The sequence below is a fragment of the Mus musculus genome, chromosome 11, assembly GCF_000001635.26.
Source record: "Mus musculus strain C57BL/6J chromosome 11, GRCm38.p6 C57BL/6J".
Classification (NCBI taxonomy): domain Eukaryota; kingdom Metazoa; phylum Chordata; class Mammalia; order Rodentia; family Muridae; genus Mus; species Mus musculus.
Window position 1 is genome coordinate 11,588,443 of NC_000077.6, and position 19,836 is coordinate 11,608,278.

The 19,836-nt window shown below is 39.6% G+C and overlaps 1 protein-coding gene across 1 annotated transcript in view; it reads right to left on the reverse strand.

The window, feature by feature from the left end:
* Nucleotides 1-780: 780 nt before the first annotated feature.
* 4930512M02Rik (RIKEN cDNA 4930512M02 gene) overlaps nt 781-19,836 on the reverse strand; it is a 38,616-nt gene continuing 19,560 nt past the window's right edge. The window contains exons 3-4 of the mRNA NM_001305143.1: nt 1,610-1,677; nt 781-920 (exon numbers count right to left, since the gene is read on the reverse strand). Of these exons, the coding sequence (NP_001292072.1) occupies nt 825-920; nt 1,610-1,677 (164 nt within the window). The 3' untranslated portion in view covers nt 781-824. The remainder of the gene's footprint in view (nt 921-1,609; nt 1,678-19,836) is intronic.

A 19,836-nucleotide genomic window follows, 5' to 3' on the forward strand; every position in this document is an offset into this window, starting at 1 on the left:
GAAAATGTAAATATAGATCTCCACTGGCTCCAGACAGAGACTTACTTTGTGGCTGCATTTTACGGATTACCAAAGGCAGATGATCATTCGTTATTACTCAAGATCTCAAATTACTCTGTTATACATCCAATCGCTCATGCTCAAAATCAAAGCGAGACTTACAAGGAAGAAAATGGAGTCTATTTTCTTCATTCCTGGATGTCATCGATTATGAAACTATCATAAGTTTAAAAACAATTGTAGCCAGACAGTGGTGGTGCATGCCTTTGATCCCAGCACTTGGGAGGCAGAGGCAGGCAGATTTCTGAGTTTGAGGCCAGCCTGGTCTACAGAGTGAGTTCCAGGACATCCAGTGCTACACAGGGAAACCCTGTCTCGAAAATCCAAAAAAAAAAAAACCTGTAAAAGGGCCACTGAGATGGCTCTAGGTTAAAACACAAGCCCAGTGACCTGAGTTCAAGCCCCAGAACCCACAGTTAAAAAGAAGTGGCACTGAAGTTGTCCTATGACCTCCACATGTACAGTGTGGCATGTGCTCACTCATACTCACACATACCTTACATACAATGGCTGGCAGGTATGGTGTCACACAACTTTAAACTTGGCAATCAGGAGGCAGTGACATGTTGATCATCTCTGTGAGCTGGAAACCATAGCAAGTTCCAGGCCAGTACCATATACTGAGATGTGTGTGTGTATGTGTGTGTGTATCTCACATACACAATAAAATCTATGCAATATTAATGCTGAACATCTAAGAAAGTATGTGTCTCCCCTGTGAGAAAGCCAATTATTTGCTTTTTATTTCCAGGGCAAGTTATTGGCTATATTATGTGCACCTCAGCTTCTCCTTTCAGTAGAGTTGTCAAATATATGCTGAAATTCTGCAGTATAAACAGGGCACCCTGTGAGATGTTCGCCTATAAACAAGCACAGAAATAAGAGTAGTAGGAAAGAGAACATACAATCTAAGAAAACCTATTAACCAGGACTATTTTCCCTGATATAAAAACTGCAGGATACAGCCTGGCAGGAGTTGGTTTTATAGAGTTTAAGACTCAGATGTCACCAGTGGGGAAAATATTTTCTACATAAAAGAAAACTAGTTGAGAGAGTTTTGGGGGATAAACCAATCACCCAAGGATTGTCTGATTGCCAAGAGGGCACTTCATACTGAAAAATATGAGAGCGTCATTTGGAGCCTAACAATGGAGAACCCAAAAGAGAAAGAAACTAGCCATGTGTTAGGGAGAATACCAAAAGAAATATCACAGGGTCACTGTGAGTATGCCTTTGATCAGGGAATTATCTATGAGACAGCAATTGTCTGTTGGAACTGCCTTACTTAATACTGTCTTAGCTTTTCTTACCTTAGCCTCTAGAATTTCCTTAGCACTTTTCTACTAGAAGCATGAGTATCATATATTTGTCTCCATATGCTCACATATTCAGTCATTAGCTCTTCCTAACCTAGAACATACCTGTCTCACATCCCTGAATGCATCTTCCAGTTCTATAGTGGAAGAGTCGTGTGCTAAGCCATTATTTCTTGTTGTTTCTTACTTGAGCTGTTGTGATCATTTTGCTGCTCTTTCTCCAAATCTCTCACCTCATGTGGATGATTGGCTGTACCATTGAACCAGATGTTCAGCAGAATCTTGAAACAGCATTCTTCCACTAAAACAAAATCAAATATCTATTATGGTGAAGGGTGCTCCTAATTTTAACATGTCATTGGACAAAAGGAATTCAGAAACCAAATTTACTTTGAAGTTTGTTATCTCATGAGATTTGAGTCTGCAATTATAGTAAGATACTGCCAACTGACAGTGGTGCTAACCCAAAACCTGTCCGTGGTTCTAGTGAAGAAATTCAGGTTAGATAGCTGGGAAGAAGTCCAGGAGCAGCTGTTGGGAGATTTAGCAGTATAGACAATTCAGTATTTGTAGTATCTATAGTTTTTTTTAAGTTTCTTAAGGTTTTTTTCTATATATAAAATAACACACATCCTTCATAAGAATTTGAAATAAAACAACAGAAAATATATTAAAATTACTTGTAATACCATCTTCCAGAAACCTGTCATATAATACATTTTTTATAACCTCTCTACTGTAGATGTATTTTTGTTATTAGTGTGTGTGTGTGTGTGTGTGTGTTTTGTATTAGTCAGGGCTCTCTAGAGAAACAGACTGATAGAATAAATATGTATAAACAGGATTTATTAGAGTGACTTACAGGTCACTCTAATATCTGACTATTCCAACAATGGTTATTTCCCAATAGAAAGTCCAAGAACCCAATAGTTGTTCAGTCCATGAGGCTAGATGTCTCACCTGCTCTTTGGCAGACATAGAAATCCCAAAGAAGTAGGCTCTGAGGCAAGAGGCAAAGAGCAACAGCTCTCTTTTTCATGTCCTTTATATAGACCTCTAGCAGAAAGTGCAGCCCAGATTTAAGGTGGATCCTGGCACTTCAAAAGATCCAGATTTAGGGTTGGTCTTTCAAATGATTCAATGACAACAACAAAAAATCTCTCACAGGTGGATCCATCCACTTGGGTTCTAGTTAATTCCAGATGTAGTCAAGTTGACAACCAAGAATAACCTTCATGTATACATATACAGTATTTGTGAATGATGGATTCTAGAACTTTCTTTAGGATCCCAAAACCAATATTCACATGTGTTACATAATACAACATACACACCATTTGCATATGATCAATTCCTGGATGCATTAAGTCAGCTGTAGATCATTTAAAATATTTAAAACAAGGTTTGTACTTCACTTTCTTGGCATGGATTTAGCATAGTAAGGGGCATATGGCAAGTTCAAATCTTGATTTTTAAAAGTTTGTGGATTGTTTAGCCTAGATACGATTGATCCACAGTTGTTGTAATCTGATAAAGTAGCACCTGCAGGTATAAAAGGATGTCTATGTTTATAATGATCATTTTACCCCTGAATTTAACACAGTATTTAGCAATAATAAGTTAATAAAAATTTTAAAGTTAATAATGAAATTATTTTAAAATAAAAGACAGAGAGAGCTTTTTTTTTTCTTTAAAAAAAGGAAAAGAGAAACTGGAGAAATGACTCAACAGTTAGCTGTTTTTGCAGAGGACCAGGGTTTGGTTCCTAGCACCCACATCAGTCAGGTCACAGCCACCCATAACTCTATTTCCACAATATTTAGCATCCTTTTCTGGTCTCTGTGGCTACCAAGCATGCAGACAGTACAAATACATATATGTAGGGACACACATATATAGTGCAGGTGTATATATGTAGGGATTCACACACATAAATAAAAATAATTAAATCTATTTTTAAAAAAGAAATAGAAATTTTGGTTAAGGCTTAAAAACTGGAGAACAAAATGGCTGTGTCCTTTTGATGTCATACCTGGGGTATTATTGGTATTATATTACAAACTTTTACATTCACTGTTCTTTCTAAAACAAAATAAGATCAAAAAACAATATATATCTATGGGCTCAGAGAGTTCCCATAGGGTTTTGAAGCTGTGAATTGTGTTATCTTTCCAATATGAGAATCAATCACTCTCTTAATGTTGAGGCAAAATGGCCTCATTCTACCTACAACAACTAAGGCATAGGGTATGACCTGGGACAGAACCCCATTCCAGCCACCTGTTCCATCCCCTGTAATCTCAGGAACATGAGGTAACTAAGGAAGCTTGCTTTTGGAACTCAGATCTTCACCTTCCCATGTTTAGTCTGTATTTTTCTGAATTTAAAAAAAATGCTGGGGCAAAGTAGAGAAATTAGGCTCTCCGTCGAGAAAAATAAGCTTACAAGAGACACTCCTTGTGTTTTCCTCATCACATGCTGTCTACTCAAGGAAAGGTAAACCCTTTATATAGTGGGATTTATTTATTTATTTATTTATTTATTTATTTATTTATTTATTTATTTTAGGTATTTTCCTCATTTACATTTCCAATGCTATCCCAAAAGTCCCCCATACCCTCCCCCCCACTCCACTACCCACCCACTCCCCCTTTTTGGCCCTGGCGTTCCCCTGTACTGGGGCATATAAAGTTTGCAAGTCCAATGGGCCTCTCTTTCCAGTGATGGCCAACTAGGCCATCTTTTGATACATATGCAGCTAGAAACAAGAGCTCCGGGTTACTGGTTAGTTCATATTGTTGTTCCACCTAAAGGATTGCAGTTCCCTTTAGTTCCTTGGGTGCTTTCTCTAGCTCCTCCATTGGGGGCCCTGTGATTCATTCAATAGCTGACTGTGAGCATCCACTTCTGTGTTTGCTAGGCCCTGGCATAGTCTCACAAGAGATAGCTATATCTGGGTCCTTTCAGCAAAATCTTGCTAGTGTATGCAGTGGTGTCAGCGTTTGGAAGCTGATCATGGGATGAATCCCTGGATATGGCAATCACTAGATGGTCCATCCTTTTGTCACAGCTCCAAATTTTGTCTCTGTAACTCCTTCCATGGGTGTTTTGTTCCCAATTCTAAGAAGGGGCACACTTTGGTCTTCGTTTTTCTTGAGTTTCATGTGATTAGCAAATTGTATCTTATATCTTGGGTATCCTAAGTTTCTGGGCTAATATCCACTTATCAGTGAGTATATATTGTGTGAGTTCCTTTGTGATTGGGTTACCTCACTCAGGATGATGCCCTCCAGGTCCATCCATTTGCCTAGGAATTTCATAAATTCATTCTTTTTAGTAGCTGAGTAGTACTCCATTGTGTAAATGTACCACATTTTCTGTATCCATTCCTCTGTTGAGGGGCATCTGGGTTCTTTCCAGCTTCTGGCTATTATAAATAAGGCTGCTATGAACATAGTGGAGCATGTGTCCTTCTTACCGGTTGGGACATCTTCTGGATATATGCCCAGGAGAGGTGTTGCTGGATCCTCCGGTAGTACTATGTCCAATTTTCTGAGGAACCGCCAGACTAATTTCCAGGGTGGTTATATAAGCTTGCAATCCCACCAACAATGGAGGAGTGTTCCCCTTTCTCCACATCCTCGCCAGCATCTGCTGTTACCTGAATTTTTCATCTTAGCCATTCTGACTGGTGTGAGGTGCAATCTCAGGGTTGTTTTGATTTGCATTTCCCTGATGATTAAGGATGCTGAACATTTTGTCAGGTGCTTCTCAGCCATTCAGTATTCCTCAGGTGAGAATTCTTTGTTCAACTCTGAGCCCCATTTTTAATGGGATTATTTGATTTTCTGGAGTCCACCTTCTTGAGTTCTTTCTATATATTGTATATTAGTCCCCTATCTGATTTAGGATAGGTAAAGATCCTTTCCCAATCTCTTGGTGGCCTTTTTGTCTTATTGACGGTGTCTTTTGCCTTGCAGAAGCTTTGCAATTTTATGAGGTCCCATTTGTCGATTCTCGATCTTACAGCACAAGCCATTGCTGTTCTATTCAGGAACTTTTCCTCTGTACCCATATCTTCAAGGGTTTTCCCTACTTTCTCCTCTATAAGTTTCAGTGTCTCTGGCTTTATGTGGAGATCCTTAATCTACTTAGATTTGATCTTAGTACAAGGAGATAGGAATGGATCAATTAGCATTCTTCTACATGATAACCACCAGTTGTGCCAGAACCATTTGTTGAAAAATGCTGTTTTTTGTTATTCCAGATGAATCTGCCGATTGCCCTTTCTAATTCATTGAAGAATTGAGTTGGAATTTTGATGGGGATTGCATTGAATCTGTAGATTGCTTTTGGCAAGATAGCCATTTTTACTATATTGATCCTGCCAATCCATGAGCATGGGAGATCTTTCCATCTTCTGAGATCTTCTTTAATTTCTTTCTTCAGAGACTTGAAGTTCTTATCATACAGACCTTTCACTTCCTTAGTTAGAGTCACGCCAAGGTATTTTATATTATTTGTGACTATTGAGAAGGGTGTTGTTTCCCTAATTTCTTTCTCAGCCTGTTTATTCTTTGTGTACAGAAAGGCCATTGACTTGTTTGAATTAATTTTATATCCAGCTACTTCATTGAAGTTGTTTATCAGGCTTATGAGTTCTCTGGTGGAATTTTTAGGGTCACATATATACTATCATATCATCTGCAAAAAGTGATATTTTGACTTCTTCCTTTCCAATTTGTATTCCCTTGATCTCCTTTTGTTGTCTAATTGCTCTGGCTAGGACTTCAAGTACAATGTTGAATAGGTAGGGATATATAGTGTTTTAGTTACTTTGCTGTTGCTGTACTAAGCAAAATCAACATAAGGAAGGGAGAGCTTAATTTGACCCATAGTTCAAAAATAGTTCATCACAGTAGAAAAATCCTAACAGGAGGAACTTGAGGAGCTCCTCGGGTCTCATCTGCCGTACAAGAACTTTGAAAATTTGTGCTCAGCTAACTGTCTTCCTTCCTTCCTTCCTTCCTTCCTTCCTTCCTTCCTTCCTTCCTTCCTTCCTTCCTTCCTTCCTTCCTTCTTTCCTTTCTCTTTCTTTCTTTCTTTCTTTCTTTCCTTCTTTCTTTCTCTTTTTTCTTTTCTTTTCTCTGTAGTTCAAGGCCCAAACCCCTTGAATCATGATACTTACTGAAATTATAGAGTAGGCTTCACACCTTAATTAACATAACCAAGACAATCTCATACAGGCATGCCTAGATACTAACTTAATCTAAATAACTTCTGGAAGGTGTGCCTGGAGGTCCATCTCCTCTCTAGTTGACAAACAACTAACTATCACACACTTCCTTCTGCCCAATATAATATAATATATATTCTTCCAGTCTAAAGAGTCTGGGAGCTGTTTGACATATTTTATAGATCAATTTGCATATCCAAATAAGTATTGGATCATCAAAGATACACTTCTGACAGTTCACTGTTAGTATTAGAGAAAGTCTTGTGTGCCTGGCCAAATGGGTATCTATTTAATGCTCCTAAAATATTTTGTAATTTCAAAACCTATACTTTATTAAGTTAGAAAATTTGAGAGAAATGAAGAGTTTCTGGAATTCTCCAAATCACCAAAGTTAAACCAAGAAAAGATGAACAATTTAAACAAAACCATAACAAACAAAGAGAACAAAATAGTAATAAAAGGCTGCAAACACGCACACACACACACACACACACACACACACACACACACAACCTAGGATTCACAGTTTAAATTCTACCAAACTTTTAACGATCTACAACCAGTTTTTTCCTAAATTATTTTTAAAAGCAGAAGAAAAAAGCACTTCAAACTCATACAAAGCCAGAATTTATTATAAAAAAACAGACACAACCAATAAAAAAATTATACCAATAGGCTAATATCCCTCATGAACATAGATACAAAAATCCTTATTAAAATACTTACAACACCACAATCCAGTTGGATTTATCCTGGAGATGGACACAAAGTCAATAAATGTAATAAACCATATAAATGGGCTTAAAAACAATTCATGCCCTGGTATAAGACTTTTGACTTTGGCTCTTGAAGCACCTGTCCATGACCAAGGGAGACAGATCCATTATTGCTTTAACCTAAAAATTAAATGCTAGCTAAAAATCTTTTCTCTGCTTATTGAGAAGTCATGTGGGAAGGGCATGTTCACTTTTAGCTGCTTTAATAAGTATCAAAGGATGTGAAATGAGATTGTGGGTTCATCTATTTCACTCTGGAAAACAACCTTAGAGGCTTCAGAAAAGAGCCCAGAAGATCTCCAAAGGATATTGAGCCCATCTAGAGATTCTACTGGACTGAGATTTGGATATATATTTTTATTAGGTATTTTCCTCATTTACATTTCCAATGCTATCCCAAAAGTCCCCCATACCCTCCCCCCCACTCCACTACCCACCCACTCCCCCTTTTTGGCCCTGGTGTTCCCCTGTACTGGGGCATATAAAGTTTGCAAGTCCAATGGGCCTCTCTTTCCAGTGATGACCCACTAGGCCATCTTTTGATACATATGCAGCTAGAGTCAAGAGCTCTGGGGTACTGGTTAGTTCATAATGTTGTTCCACCAATAGGGTTGCAGATCCCTTTAGCTCCTTGGGTACTTTCTCTAGCTCCTCCATTTGGGTCTCTGTGATCCATCCAATAGTTGACTGTGAGCATCCACTTCTGTGTTTGCTAGGCCCTGGCGTAGTCTCACAAGAGAAAATTCCTTCCAGATGCCAATCAAGGACTTCCTTTTCTCCCTACATTTGATAGGTCTTTTTGATAGGACCTCTGCAGTAGTACCTAAAAACTTCTACAAATGATATTCCTAAACTCAGCCTGAAGAAGCCAGACTATTCAACACCCACTTCCACAATGTCAGTTAAGTTTACTTCTTTATTTTTTAATTTTAAAAATTTAAATTTTAAAAGCTTTTATTATTTATTATTTTATGTACATATTTGACTACTAATTTTGTAATAGTTTTTAATCACAATTCCATTGCTCAGTAAAATAGTGACTATTGAAAGCAACGTCTATGTATTACTGTCACAGGTTAGAAAACCAAGGTCTTTCATAACTTTTTTTAAATTATTTTTATTAGGTATTTTCCTCATTTACATTTTCAATGCTATCCCAACGGTCCCCCATACCCACACCCCCCCAATCCCCTACCCACCCACTTCCCCTTTTTGGCCCTGGCATTCCCCTGTACTGGGGCATATAAAGTTTGCAATTCCAATGGGCCTCTCTTTGCAGTGATGGCTGACTAGGCCATCTTTTGATACATATGCAGCTAGAGACAAGAGCTCCGGCCCCTCAACAGAGGAATGGATACAGAAAATGTGGTACATTTACACAATGGAATACTACTCAGCTATTAAAAAAATGAATTTATGAAATTCCTAGGCAAATGGATGGACCTGGAGGATATCATCCTGAGTGAGGTAACCCAATCACAAAGGAACTCGCACAATATGTACTCACTGATAAGTGGATATTAGCCCAGAAACTTAGGATACCCAAGATATAAGATACAACTTGCCAAACGCATGAAATTCAAGAAGAACGAAGACCAAAGTGTGGACACTTTACCCTTTCTTAGAAATGGGAACAAAACACCCATGGGAGGAGTTACAGAGACAAAATTTGGAGCTGCGATGAAAGGATGGACCATCTAGTGATTGCCATATGCAGGGATCCATCCCATAATCAGCTTCCAAATGCTGACACCATTTCATACACTAGCAAGATTTTGCTGAAAGGACCCAGATATAGCTATCTCTTGTGAGACTATGCCAGGGCCTAGCAAACACAGAAGTGGATGATCACAGTCAGCTATTGGATGGGTCACACGGCCCCCAACGGAGGAGCAAGAGAAATTACCCAAGGAGCTAAAGGGAACTGCAACCCTATAGGTGGAACAACAATATGAACTAAGAAGTTTACTTCTTAAGAGGGAGGGGAATGATAAGAACAGGTGGTAGAAACTGGCTAGGCAGTTTAGGGTGAAAAAACACCACGGGAAAATAACCAATTTCTTTCTTGACTAAAGCCAAGAAATGTCCAGGAGACCCTTGGCAGCTTCATTTTTGCCAGCGGCCAAAGATACCAAAAGTGTCTGGAGAGCTGAATTCTGATCTGATTCCTAAATGCTTCTTTGGGGAGGCAGAATATTAAAGTAGTTAAAGTAGCCTTTTAGGGGAAAATGCCTCCTCCTTGGCAAAAATAAATAAATAAATAAAAATTTAAAAACTCCTGCCTTGGGTACAGACTTGCATTCCAATGGATCAAGGTCAATCTCCTGGCCAAAGGACCACCCATAGGAGTGTAGGCTCACCTTAAACCACTATAATAAAATAGATGAAATAATTAATTCCTGTACTAGGGAATCTAACCCAGGCTTATTGAGTCAATTATTACTAAACAGGTACTTCCTTCCTATTGCAGTTTTTTACTCCAAGATAAGACAGACAAAGACTGTCAGCATCTCACTGAGTTTAAAAAAAAAAAGCGTGTTGGGGGAAAAAAGGAGGGATTTGAAAGAAATAATAGAAAATACCAAGAAACTTGTGATTAGAACAAGGAATTCCAATTCTCTATCTCTCTCTCTCTCTCTCTCTTTCTCTCTCTCTCTCTCTCTCTCTCTCTCTCTCTCTCTCACACACACACACACACACACACCTTTTATGTAAATGTTTTAACCCGCACCCAGTAAAACCTTTGTTTACACACAGATCCTCTACTGTATTCCAGGAGTCTGATCACCTGGAGCAGTGACCTCTTTCTACTTGGAGCAGTGACCCCTTTCAATTCCTTCATTTCCTGTGTGTCAGTTCTTTTCAGATTGGCCAATTAAATTAAGACTATGAGTCTGACTCCACCCAATAGGGAAAAGACACAGTAACCACTTAGTTAGAACATAAACCAAATGCACTTTCTGTCTCCATATGTTTGATCTTCCAAGCACACCCTCTTGATCAAGAGTAAAGTTTGCCTTGTCTAGACTTCTTTTTAATTGTAACTCTTTATAACTATAACAATATAAGGCCTTTGATAAAAATCTAACATGCCTGCATGGCAAGCATCCTAGAGAGACTAGGATAGAGGGAACAGACTTCAACATAAAAATGACTACTTATGCCCTTCCAGTCAGTGCCAGCACCGGGTCATCTTGGGCATGGAGTCAGCAGACACCCCAAGGTCCCTAGAGGACTCTCCAAGCAATCTTAGGACCACCGGTGAGTGGAACACAACTTCTGTTCCATTCCAATCTCTCGGGACCTGAGACAGCATTAGGGAAGCAGTAAACCTGGCCTGACCAGGGTCACAAGTCCCTTCAGGTCGGCGCCAGCACCGGGTCACCTGGGTGAGGAGTCAGAGGACACCTCCAACGTCCCTAGAGGACAGCTTCTGAGCCAGACCCCGTTACAGGCTCCAGACATCCAGGCACCTTCCCTGCCACAGGACAGGTGTTCTCCCTGCCTGGGAGGGCTTTGCCAGAGCACCTGGAGAAGCAATCTTGGTTCCCGGATCCCTTCAAGACTAGTCTGCGCAGGTAAGAGTGTGGACTAAAGAAACTAACAGCTTCTGGGACAGGCCCTGTTTCAGGCCTTCATCTTCTGCTAGGAGGCAGGTCAGAACTCCAGATATCTGTGCACCTTCCCTGCAAGAGGAGAGCTTGCCTGCAGAGAGTGCTCAGACCACTGAAACTCAGGAGAGAGCTAGTCTCCCAGGTCTGCTGATAAAGGCTAACAGAATCACTTGAGGAACAAGCTCTAACCAGACACAACTATAACAACTAACTCCAGAGATTACCAGAAGGCAAAAGGAAAATGTAAGAACCTTACTAACAGAAACAAAGACCACTCACCATCATCAGAACGCAGCACTCCTACCTCACCCAATACTGGACACCCCAACACACCTGAAAAACCTAGACCCGATTTAAAAGCATATCTCATGAAGATGGTAGAGGACATCAAAAAGGACTTTAATAACTCACTTAAAGAAATACAGGAGAACACTGCTAAAGAGTTACAAGTCCTTAAAGAAAAACAGGAAAACACAACCAAACAGGTAGAAGTCCTTAAAGAAAAACAGGAAAGCACATCCAAACAGATGATGGAAATGAACAAAACCATACTAGACCTAAAAAGGGAAGTAGACACAATAAAGAAAACCCAAAGCGAGGCAACGCTGGAGATAGGAAACCTAGGAAAGAAATCTGGAACCATAGATGCCAGCATCAGCAACAGAATACAAGAGATGGAAGAGAGAGTCTCAGGTGCAGAAGATTCCATAGAGAACATCGGCACAACAATCAAAGAAAATGCAAATATATCCTAACTCAAAATATCCAGGAAATCCAGGACACAATGAAAAGACCAAACCTATGGATAATAGGAGTAGATGAGAATGAAGATTATCAACTCAAAGGGCCAGCAAATATCTTCAACAAAATTATAGAAGAAAACTTCCCAAACCTAAACAATGACATGCCCATGAACATACAAGAAGCCTACAGAACTCCAAATAGACTGGACCAGAAAAGAAATTCGTCCCAACACATAATAATCAGAACAACAAATGAACTAAATAAAGAGAGAATACTAAAAGCAGTAAGGGAAAAAGGTCAAGTAACATATAAAGGCAAGCCTATCAGAATTACACCAGATTTTTCACCAGAGACTATGAAAGCCAGAAGATCCTGGACAGATGTTATACAGACACTAAGAGAACACAAATGCCAGCCCAGGCTACTATACCCAGCCAAACTTTTAAGTACCATAGATGGAGAAACAAAAGTATTCCATGACAAAACCAAATTCACACATTATCTTTCCATGAATCCAGCCCTTCAAAGAATAATAACAGAAAAAAAAAACAATACAAGGATGGAAACCACGCCCTAGAAAAAGCAAGAAAGTAATCCTTCAACAAACCTAAAAGAAGACAGCCAACTCTAACAACAATAAAAACATTAGGATGCAACAATTACTTCTCCTCAATATCTCTTAATATCAATGGACTCAATTCCCCAATAAAAAGACATAGACTAACAGACTGGCTACACAAACAGGACCCAATGCTGCTTACAGGAAACCCATCTCAGGGAAAAAGACAGACAACCTCAGAATGAAACGCTGGGAAACAATTTTCCAAGCAAGTGGTCTGAAGAAACAAGCTGGAGGAGTCATTCTAATATCTAACAAAATCGACTTCCAACCCAAAGTTATCAAAAAAGACAATAAGGGACACTTCATACTTATCAAAGGTAAAATCCTCCAAGAGGAACTCTCAATTCTGAATATTTATGCTCCAAATGCAAGGGCAGCCACATTCATTAAAGAAACTTTAGTAAAGCTCAAAGCACACATTGGACCTCACACAATAATAGTGGGAGACTTCAACACACTACTTTCATCAATGGACAGATCGTAGAAACAGAAACTAAACAGGGACACAGTGAAACTAACAGAAGTTATGAACCAAATGGATATAACAGATATCTACAGAACATTTTATCCTAAAACAAAAGGATATACCTTCTTCTCAGCACCTCACGGGACCTTCTCCAAAATTGACCATATAATTGGTCACAAAACAGGTCTCAACAGATACAAAAATATTGAAATTGTCCCATGCATCCTATCAGATCACCATGGACTAAGGCTGATCTTCAATAACAACATAAATAATAGAAAGCCAACATTCACATAGAAACTGAACAACACTCTTCTCAATGATACCTTGGTCAAGGAAGGAGTAAAGAAAGAAATTAAGGACTTTTTAGAGTTTACTGAAAATGAAGCCACAACATACCCAAACTTGTTGGACTCAATGAAAGCATTTCTAAAAGGAAAACTCATAGCTCTGAGTGCCTCCAAAAAGAAACTAGAGAGAGCACACACTAGCAGCTTGACAACACACCTAAAATCTCTAGAACAAAAGGAAGCAAATTCACCCAAGAGGAGTAGACAGCAGGAAATAATCAAACTCAGGTGCAAAATAAACCAAGTGGAAACAAGAAGAACTATTCAAAGGATCAACCAAACGAGGAGCTGGTTCTTTGAGAAAATCAACAAGATAGATAAACCCTTAGCCAGACTCACTAGAGGGCACAGGGACAGCATCCTAATTAACAAAATCAGAAATGAAAAGGGAGACATAACAACAGATCCTGAAGAAATCCAAAACACCATCAGATCCTTCTACAAAAGGCTATACTCAACAAAACTGGAAAACCTGGATGAAATGGACAAATTTCTAGACAGATACCAGGTACCAAAGTTAAATCAGGATCAGGTTAATGTTCTAAACAGTCCTATATCCTCTAAAGAAATAGAAGCAGTCATTAATAGTCTCCCAAACAAAAAGCCAAGGACCAGATGGGTTTAGTGCAGAGTTCTATCAGACCTTCAAAGAAGATCTAATTCCAGTTCTGCACAAATTATTCCACAAAATAGAAACAGAAGGTACTCTACCCAATTCATTCTATGAAGCCACAATAACTCTGATACCTAAAACACAAAAAGACCCAACAAAGATAGAGAACTTCAGACCAATTTTTCTCATGAATATCAACGCAAAAATCCTCAATAAAATTCTTATTAACCGAATCCAAGAACACATCAAAACAATCATCCATCATGACCAAGTAGGTTTCATTCCAGGGATGCAGGGATGGTTTAATATACTGAAATCCATCAACGTAATCCACTATATAAACAAACTCAAAGACAAAAACCACATGGTCATCTCGTTAGATGTGGAGAAAGCATTTGACAAAATCCAACACCCATTCATGATAAAAGTCTTGGAAAGATCAGGAATTCAAGGCCCATACCTAAACATGATAAAAGCAATCTACAGCAAACCAGTAGCCAACATCAAAGTAAATGGTGAGAAACTGCAAGCATTCCCACTAAAATCAGGGACTAGACAAGGCTGCCCACTTTCTCCCTACCTATTCAACATTGTACTTGAAATCCTGTCCAGAGCAATTCGACAACAAAAGGAGATCAAGGGGATACAAATTGGAAAAGAAGAAGTCAAAATATCATGTTTTATAGATGATATGATAGTATATATAAGTGACCCTAAAAATTCCATCAAAGAACTTTTAAACCTGACAAACAGCTTCACTGAAGTAGCTGGATATAAAATGAACTCAAACAAGTCAATGGGCTTTCTATACACAAAGGATAAACAGGCTGAGAATGAAATTAGGGAAACAACACCCTTCTCAATAGTCACAAATAATATAAAATACCCTGGTGTGACTCTAACTAAGGAAGTGAAAGATCTGTATGAAAAGAACTTCAAGTCTCTGAAGAAAGAAATTAAAGAAGATCTCAGAAGATGGAAAGATCTCCCGTGCTCATGGATTGGCAGGATCAACATTGTAAAAATGGCTATCTGGCCAAAAGCAATCTACAGATTCAATGCAATCCCCATCAAAATTCCAACTCAATTCTTCAATGAATTAGAAAGGGCAATCGGCAAATTCATCTGGAATAACAAAAAACCTAGGGTAGCAAAAACTCTTCTCAAGGATAAAAGAACCTGTCTCTTGTGAGACTAGGCCAGGGCCTAGCAAACACATAAGTGGATGCTCACAGTCAGCTATTGGATGGATCACAGGGCCCCCAATGGAGGAGCTAGAGAAAGTATCCAAGGAGCTAAAGAGATCTGCAAACCTGTAGGTGCAACAACATTATAAACTAACCAGTACCCCGGAGCTCTTGACTCTAGCTGCATATGTATCAAAAGATGGCCTAGTAGGCCATCACTGGAAAGAGAGGCCCATTGGACATGCAAACTTTATATGCCCCAGTACAGGGGAACGCCAGTAGGGGAGTGGGGAGGGGGGAGGGTATGGGGGACTTTTGGGATAGCATTGGAAATATAATTGAGGAAAATATGTAATAAAAAAAAAAAGAATTGAAGACCCAGAAATGAACCCACACGCCTATGGTCGCTTGATCTTCGACAAGGGAGCTAAACCCACCCAGTGAAAAAAAGACAGCATTTTCAACAAATGGTGCCGGCACAACTGGTGGTTAACATGTAGAAGAATGCGCATTGATCCATTCCTATCTCCTTGTACTAAGATCAAATCTAAGTAGATTAAGGAACTCCACATAAAACCAGAGACACTGAAACTTATAGAGGAGAAAGTGGGGAAAAGCCTCAAAGATATGGGCATAGGGGGAAAATTCCTTAATAGAACAGCATTGGCTTGTGATGTAAGATCGAGAATCGACAAATGGGACCTCATAAAATTGCAAAGCTTCTGTAAGGCAGAAGACACCGTCAATAAGACAAAAAGGCCACCAAGAGATTGGGAAAGGATCTTTACCTATCCTAAATCAGATAGGGGACTAATATACAATATATAGAAAGAACTCAAGAAGTTGGACTCCATAAAATCAAATAACCCCATTAAAAAATGGGGCTCAGAGTTGAACAAAGAATTCTCACCTGAGGAATACCGAATGGCAGAGAAGCAACTGAAAAAATGTTCAACATCCTTAATCATCAGGGAAATGCAAGTCAAAACAACCCTGAGATTCCACCTCACACCAGGCAGAATGGCTAAGATGAAAAATTCAGGTGACAGCAGATGCTGGCGAGGATGTGGAGAAAGAGGAACACTCCTCCATTGTTGGTGGGATTGAAAGCTTGTACAACCACTCTGGAAATTAGTCTGGCGGTTCCTCAGAAAATTGGACATAGTACTACCGGAGGATCCAGCAACACCTCTCCTGGGCATATATCCAGAAGATGTCCCAACCGGTAAGAAGGACACATGCTCCACTATGTTCATAGCAGCCTTATTTATAATAGCCAGAAGCTGGAAAGAACCCAGATGCCCCTCAACAGAGGAATGGATACAGAAAATGTGGTACATTTACACAATGGAGTACTACTCAGCTATTAAAAGAATGAATTTATAAAATTCCTAGGCAAACAGATGGACCTGGAGGGCATCATCCTGAGTGAGGTAACCCAAACACAAAAGAACTCACATGATATGTACTCACTGATAAGTAGATATTAGCCCAAAATCTTAGAATACCCAAGATATAGGATACAATTTGCGAAGCACAGGAGACTTGGGAAGAACAAAGACCAGGGTCTGGATGCTTAGCCCCTTCTTAGAAGTGGGAGCGGATCGCCCATAGAGGGAGTTGCAGAGACGAAGTTTGGAGCTGAGATGAAGGGGTGGGCTGTCTAGAGACTGCCATATCCGGGGATCCATCCTATAATCAGCCTCCAAACACTGACACCATTGCATACACTAGCGGGATTTTGCTGAAAGGACCCTGATATAGCTGTCTCTTGTGAGACTTGCCAGGGCCTGGCAAACACAGAAGTGGATGCTCACAGTCAGCTATTGGGTGGATCACAGGGCCCCCAATGGAGGAGCTAGAAAGAGTACCCAAGGAGCTGAGAGGATCTGCAACCCTATGGGTGAAACAACAACATGAACTAACCAGTGCCCCTGGAGCTCGGAGCTCGTGTCTCTAGCTGCATATGGCCATCAGTGGAAAGAGAGGCCCATTGGTTGTGCAGACTTTATATGCCTCAGTGCAGGGGAATGCCAGGGCCGGGAAGTGGGAGTTGGGGAGAAGGGTGTGGTGGAATTTGGGGATAGCACTGGAAATGTGAATGAAGAAAGTACCTAATTAAAAAAAAAGCATAATGCTTTGATATATGTATACATTGGAGAATGGCTAAATCAAGCCATTTAACATTTGCATATCTCGCATACACTTTGCTTTTAGACCACTTGAAAATCTACTCCATTAGCAGTCTTCAAATCTGCCATAATTTTTATTAACTGTAGCCATCACAATGTACAGTAAGCCTCTTGAATTTATTCCTACTTGTCTAGCTGAACTTTTGCATATCCTGACAGAAGTGTCTGGGTACCACACTTTGGTACCTACCAGTTTAATCTCCATTATTCTAAGTTCAAAGTTCTACACTCATGTACAAAGGCCATTTGTCTTTCTATACTTGACTTCTTACATTTACAATGTTATCCTTCAGGTTTATCTTTGTTGTAGCAAGTGACATAATTTCTTTTTTTTAGGCTAATTCTGTGTCTGTGTCTGTGTGTGTGTGTGTGTGTGTGTGTGTGTGTGTGTGTGTGTATTTTATACCCATATATATATACACACACACATATATGTGTGTGTGTGTGTGTATGTATGTGTATTGTATAACATATACATACAAATATATACATATGTTTATATGTGTACTATATAACATAATATATGTGTATATGTATATACATATTTTCTTTGTTTATGCATTGATAATTCTTAGGCTGATTCCACATCTTGGCTATAATTAGCAATGCTGCAGTGTGAGCCATATGAAAATAATAATAATAATAATAATAATAATAATAATAATAATAATAATAATGCCACTGTGGTGGTTTGAATGAGAATGCCCCCATAGACTCATATACTTAAATGTTGGCCCACAGTTGGTGGAACTGTTTGGGAAGGATTGGGAGCTGTGGTCTTGCTGGAGGAGGTGTATCACTCAGGTGGGCTTTGAAGTTTCAAAAGCACAAGCCATTTCCAATTAATTTTCTCTCTGCCTCATATCTATGGATCAGGACACAAGCTCTCAGTTGCTGCTCCAACAATTCCTGCCTGCCTATCTCCTGATGCCAGGCTTCCTGCTGCGATGGTCATGGAATTTAACCTTCTGTTACCATGAGTCCCCAACTTACATACTTTTCTTATAAGTTGTCTTTGTCATGGTGTTTTGTCATGGCAATAAAAAAGCAACTAAGGCATCCATAGATGAACATAGGAGTTCACATGTCCTTCTATCATAGATGAACACAGGAGTTTACATGTCCTTCTACCATAGATAAACATAGGGGTTCACATGTCCTTCTACACAGATGCCATGCATTTGATTGTAAACTCTGTAGTGGAATCACTGTGTCATGTGAGCAACCTCATTTTCAAATGGGAAGTTACAGACTATTATTAGCTCTGTAACCTGCTCATAAAGCTAACTGCCACTAGCATCTTCATTTTAATTAATAAACTGTATAGGACCCTTTCTGAATTCTTACCTAGTTTTGTTAACTCTCAGTATAATTAAAACAGCTATCTTTAGTCTACATGTTTGTCTACTCAGGTTTAATGACCATGACAATAATTAGTCCATTCTGCCTAAGCACTGTCACACTGTACATGCCAGGAATGTATTTAGGGTAGAGAGATGATGGCATGTCCAGTCCATCAAGCTGTTGAGCATATCATGGCTTCTCTGAAAATAGTGCAAATAAAATCTGTAATAGCAAAAAAAAAAATTACTACTTATAACAAACCCACAGCCAACACCATCCTAAATAGAATCAAACTTGATGAAATCCTATTAAAGTCAGGAATAAGACAGGCCTATCCACTATCCCCACATTTATTCAATGTAGTAAAGAAAAAATTTTAAGGTGTCTCCTGTCGCGTCTGCTCTCAACCAGCAAGAACGACACGACCACCAGTTCTTCTAACAGCAGTTTATTCAGCATGCTTCAATCTTCATCTCTCTCGCTTCATCTTTTTCTCCCTCTCTCTCTAACCCCGGGCCTCTCTCTCTCATATACTCTCAGCCCCCATCCACTCACAGCAGGCCACATCTCCTCACCAGGTATACAGCTTCAACCAATCAGGGTGGCAGGGGCATGTCTCCACGAAATATGGACTTGTTTATACCACCAGTATCATGGTGCACCTGCAGCTCACAATGGTCGTGGCTATTTTCAGGTGTATGAGGAAGTCAGGTGCAAGTCATAAGACTTAGCTGCAGTCCTGGGCGCCATCTTGGGACTGCTGCCACACCCGCTCCTCACAGTCTCCATCGGTTTCTATTGCTATGTTGAAACACCATGACTAAACACATCTTGGTAAGAAAAGAATTTATTTGGCTTACATATCCTGGGTCACAGTTCACTGAGGGAAATTAAAGAAGGAACTCAAGCAGGCTAATTATCTAAAAGCAGGAATTGATGCAGAGGCAGTGGAGGAGCGCTGCTTACTGGCTTGCTACTGAGGGACCCTAAGGGCTTTTTCTAGTCCTACACTCTCCTTACAGTTTCCCTCTACCACCTGGGGTCAAGGATAAGACAAGTTCCATTCTCCACCCACAGGAACATTCTTGAGTAAAAAATTCTCAGAATGTACTGACTGATAGTTACATGACCCTCTAGAAAGTCCCAGGTAGAGTTCAAATGTGTGTTTGCTTAGCCAATAAGTTTGAACTGAAAACTTGATGATGTAATTTGTGTCTCTAAAAAGCATAAAAACTACTTGTGATAGATATTCAGGGTCACCTCCTTGTCACATCGACGTGCCAGAAAATAAACCTCTTGCTTTTGCATCAATCTGC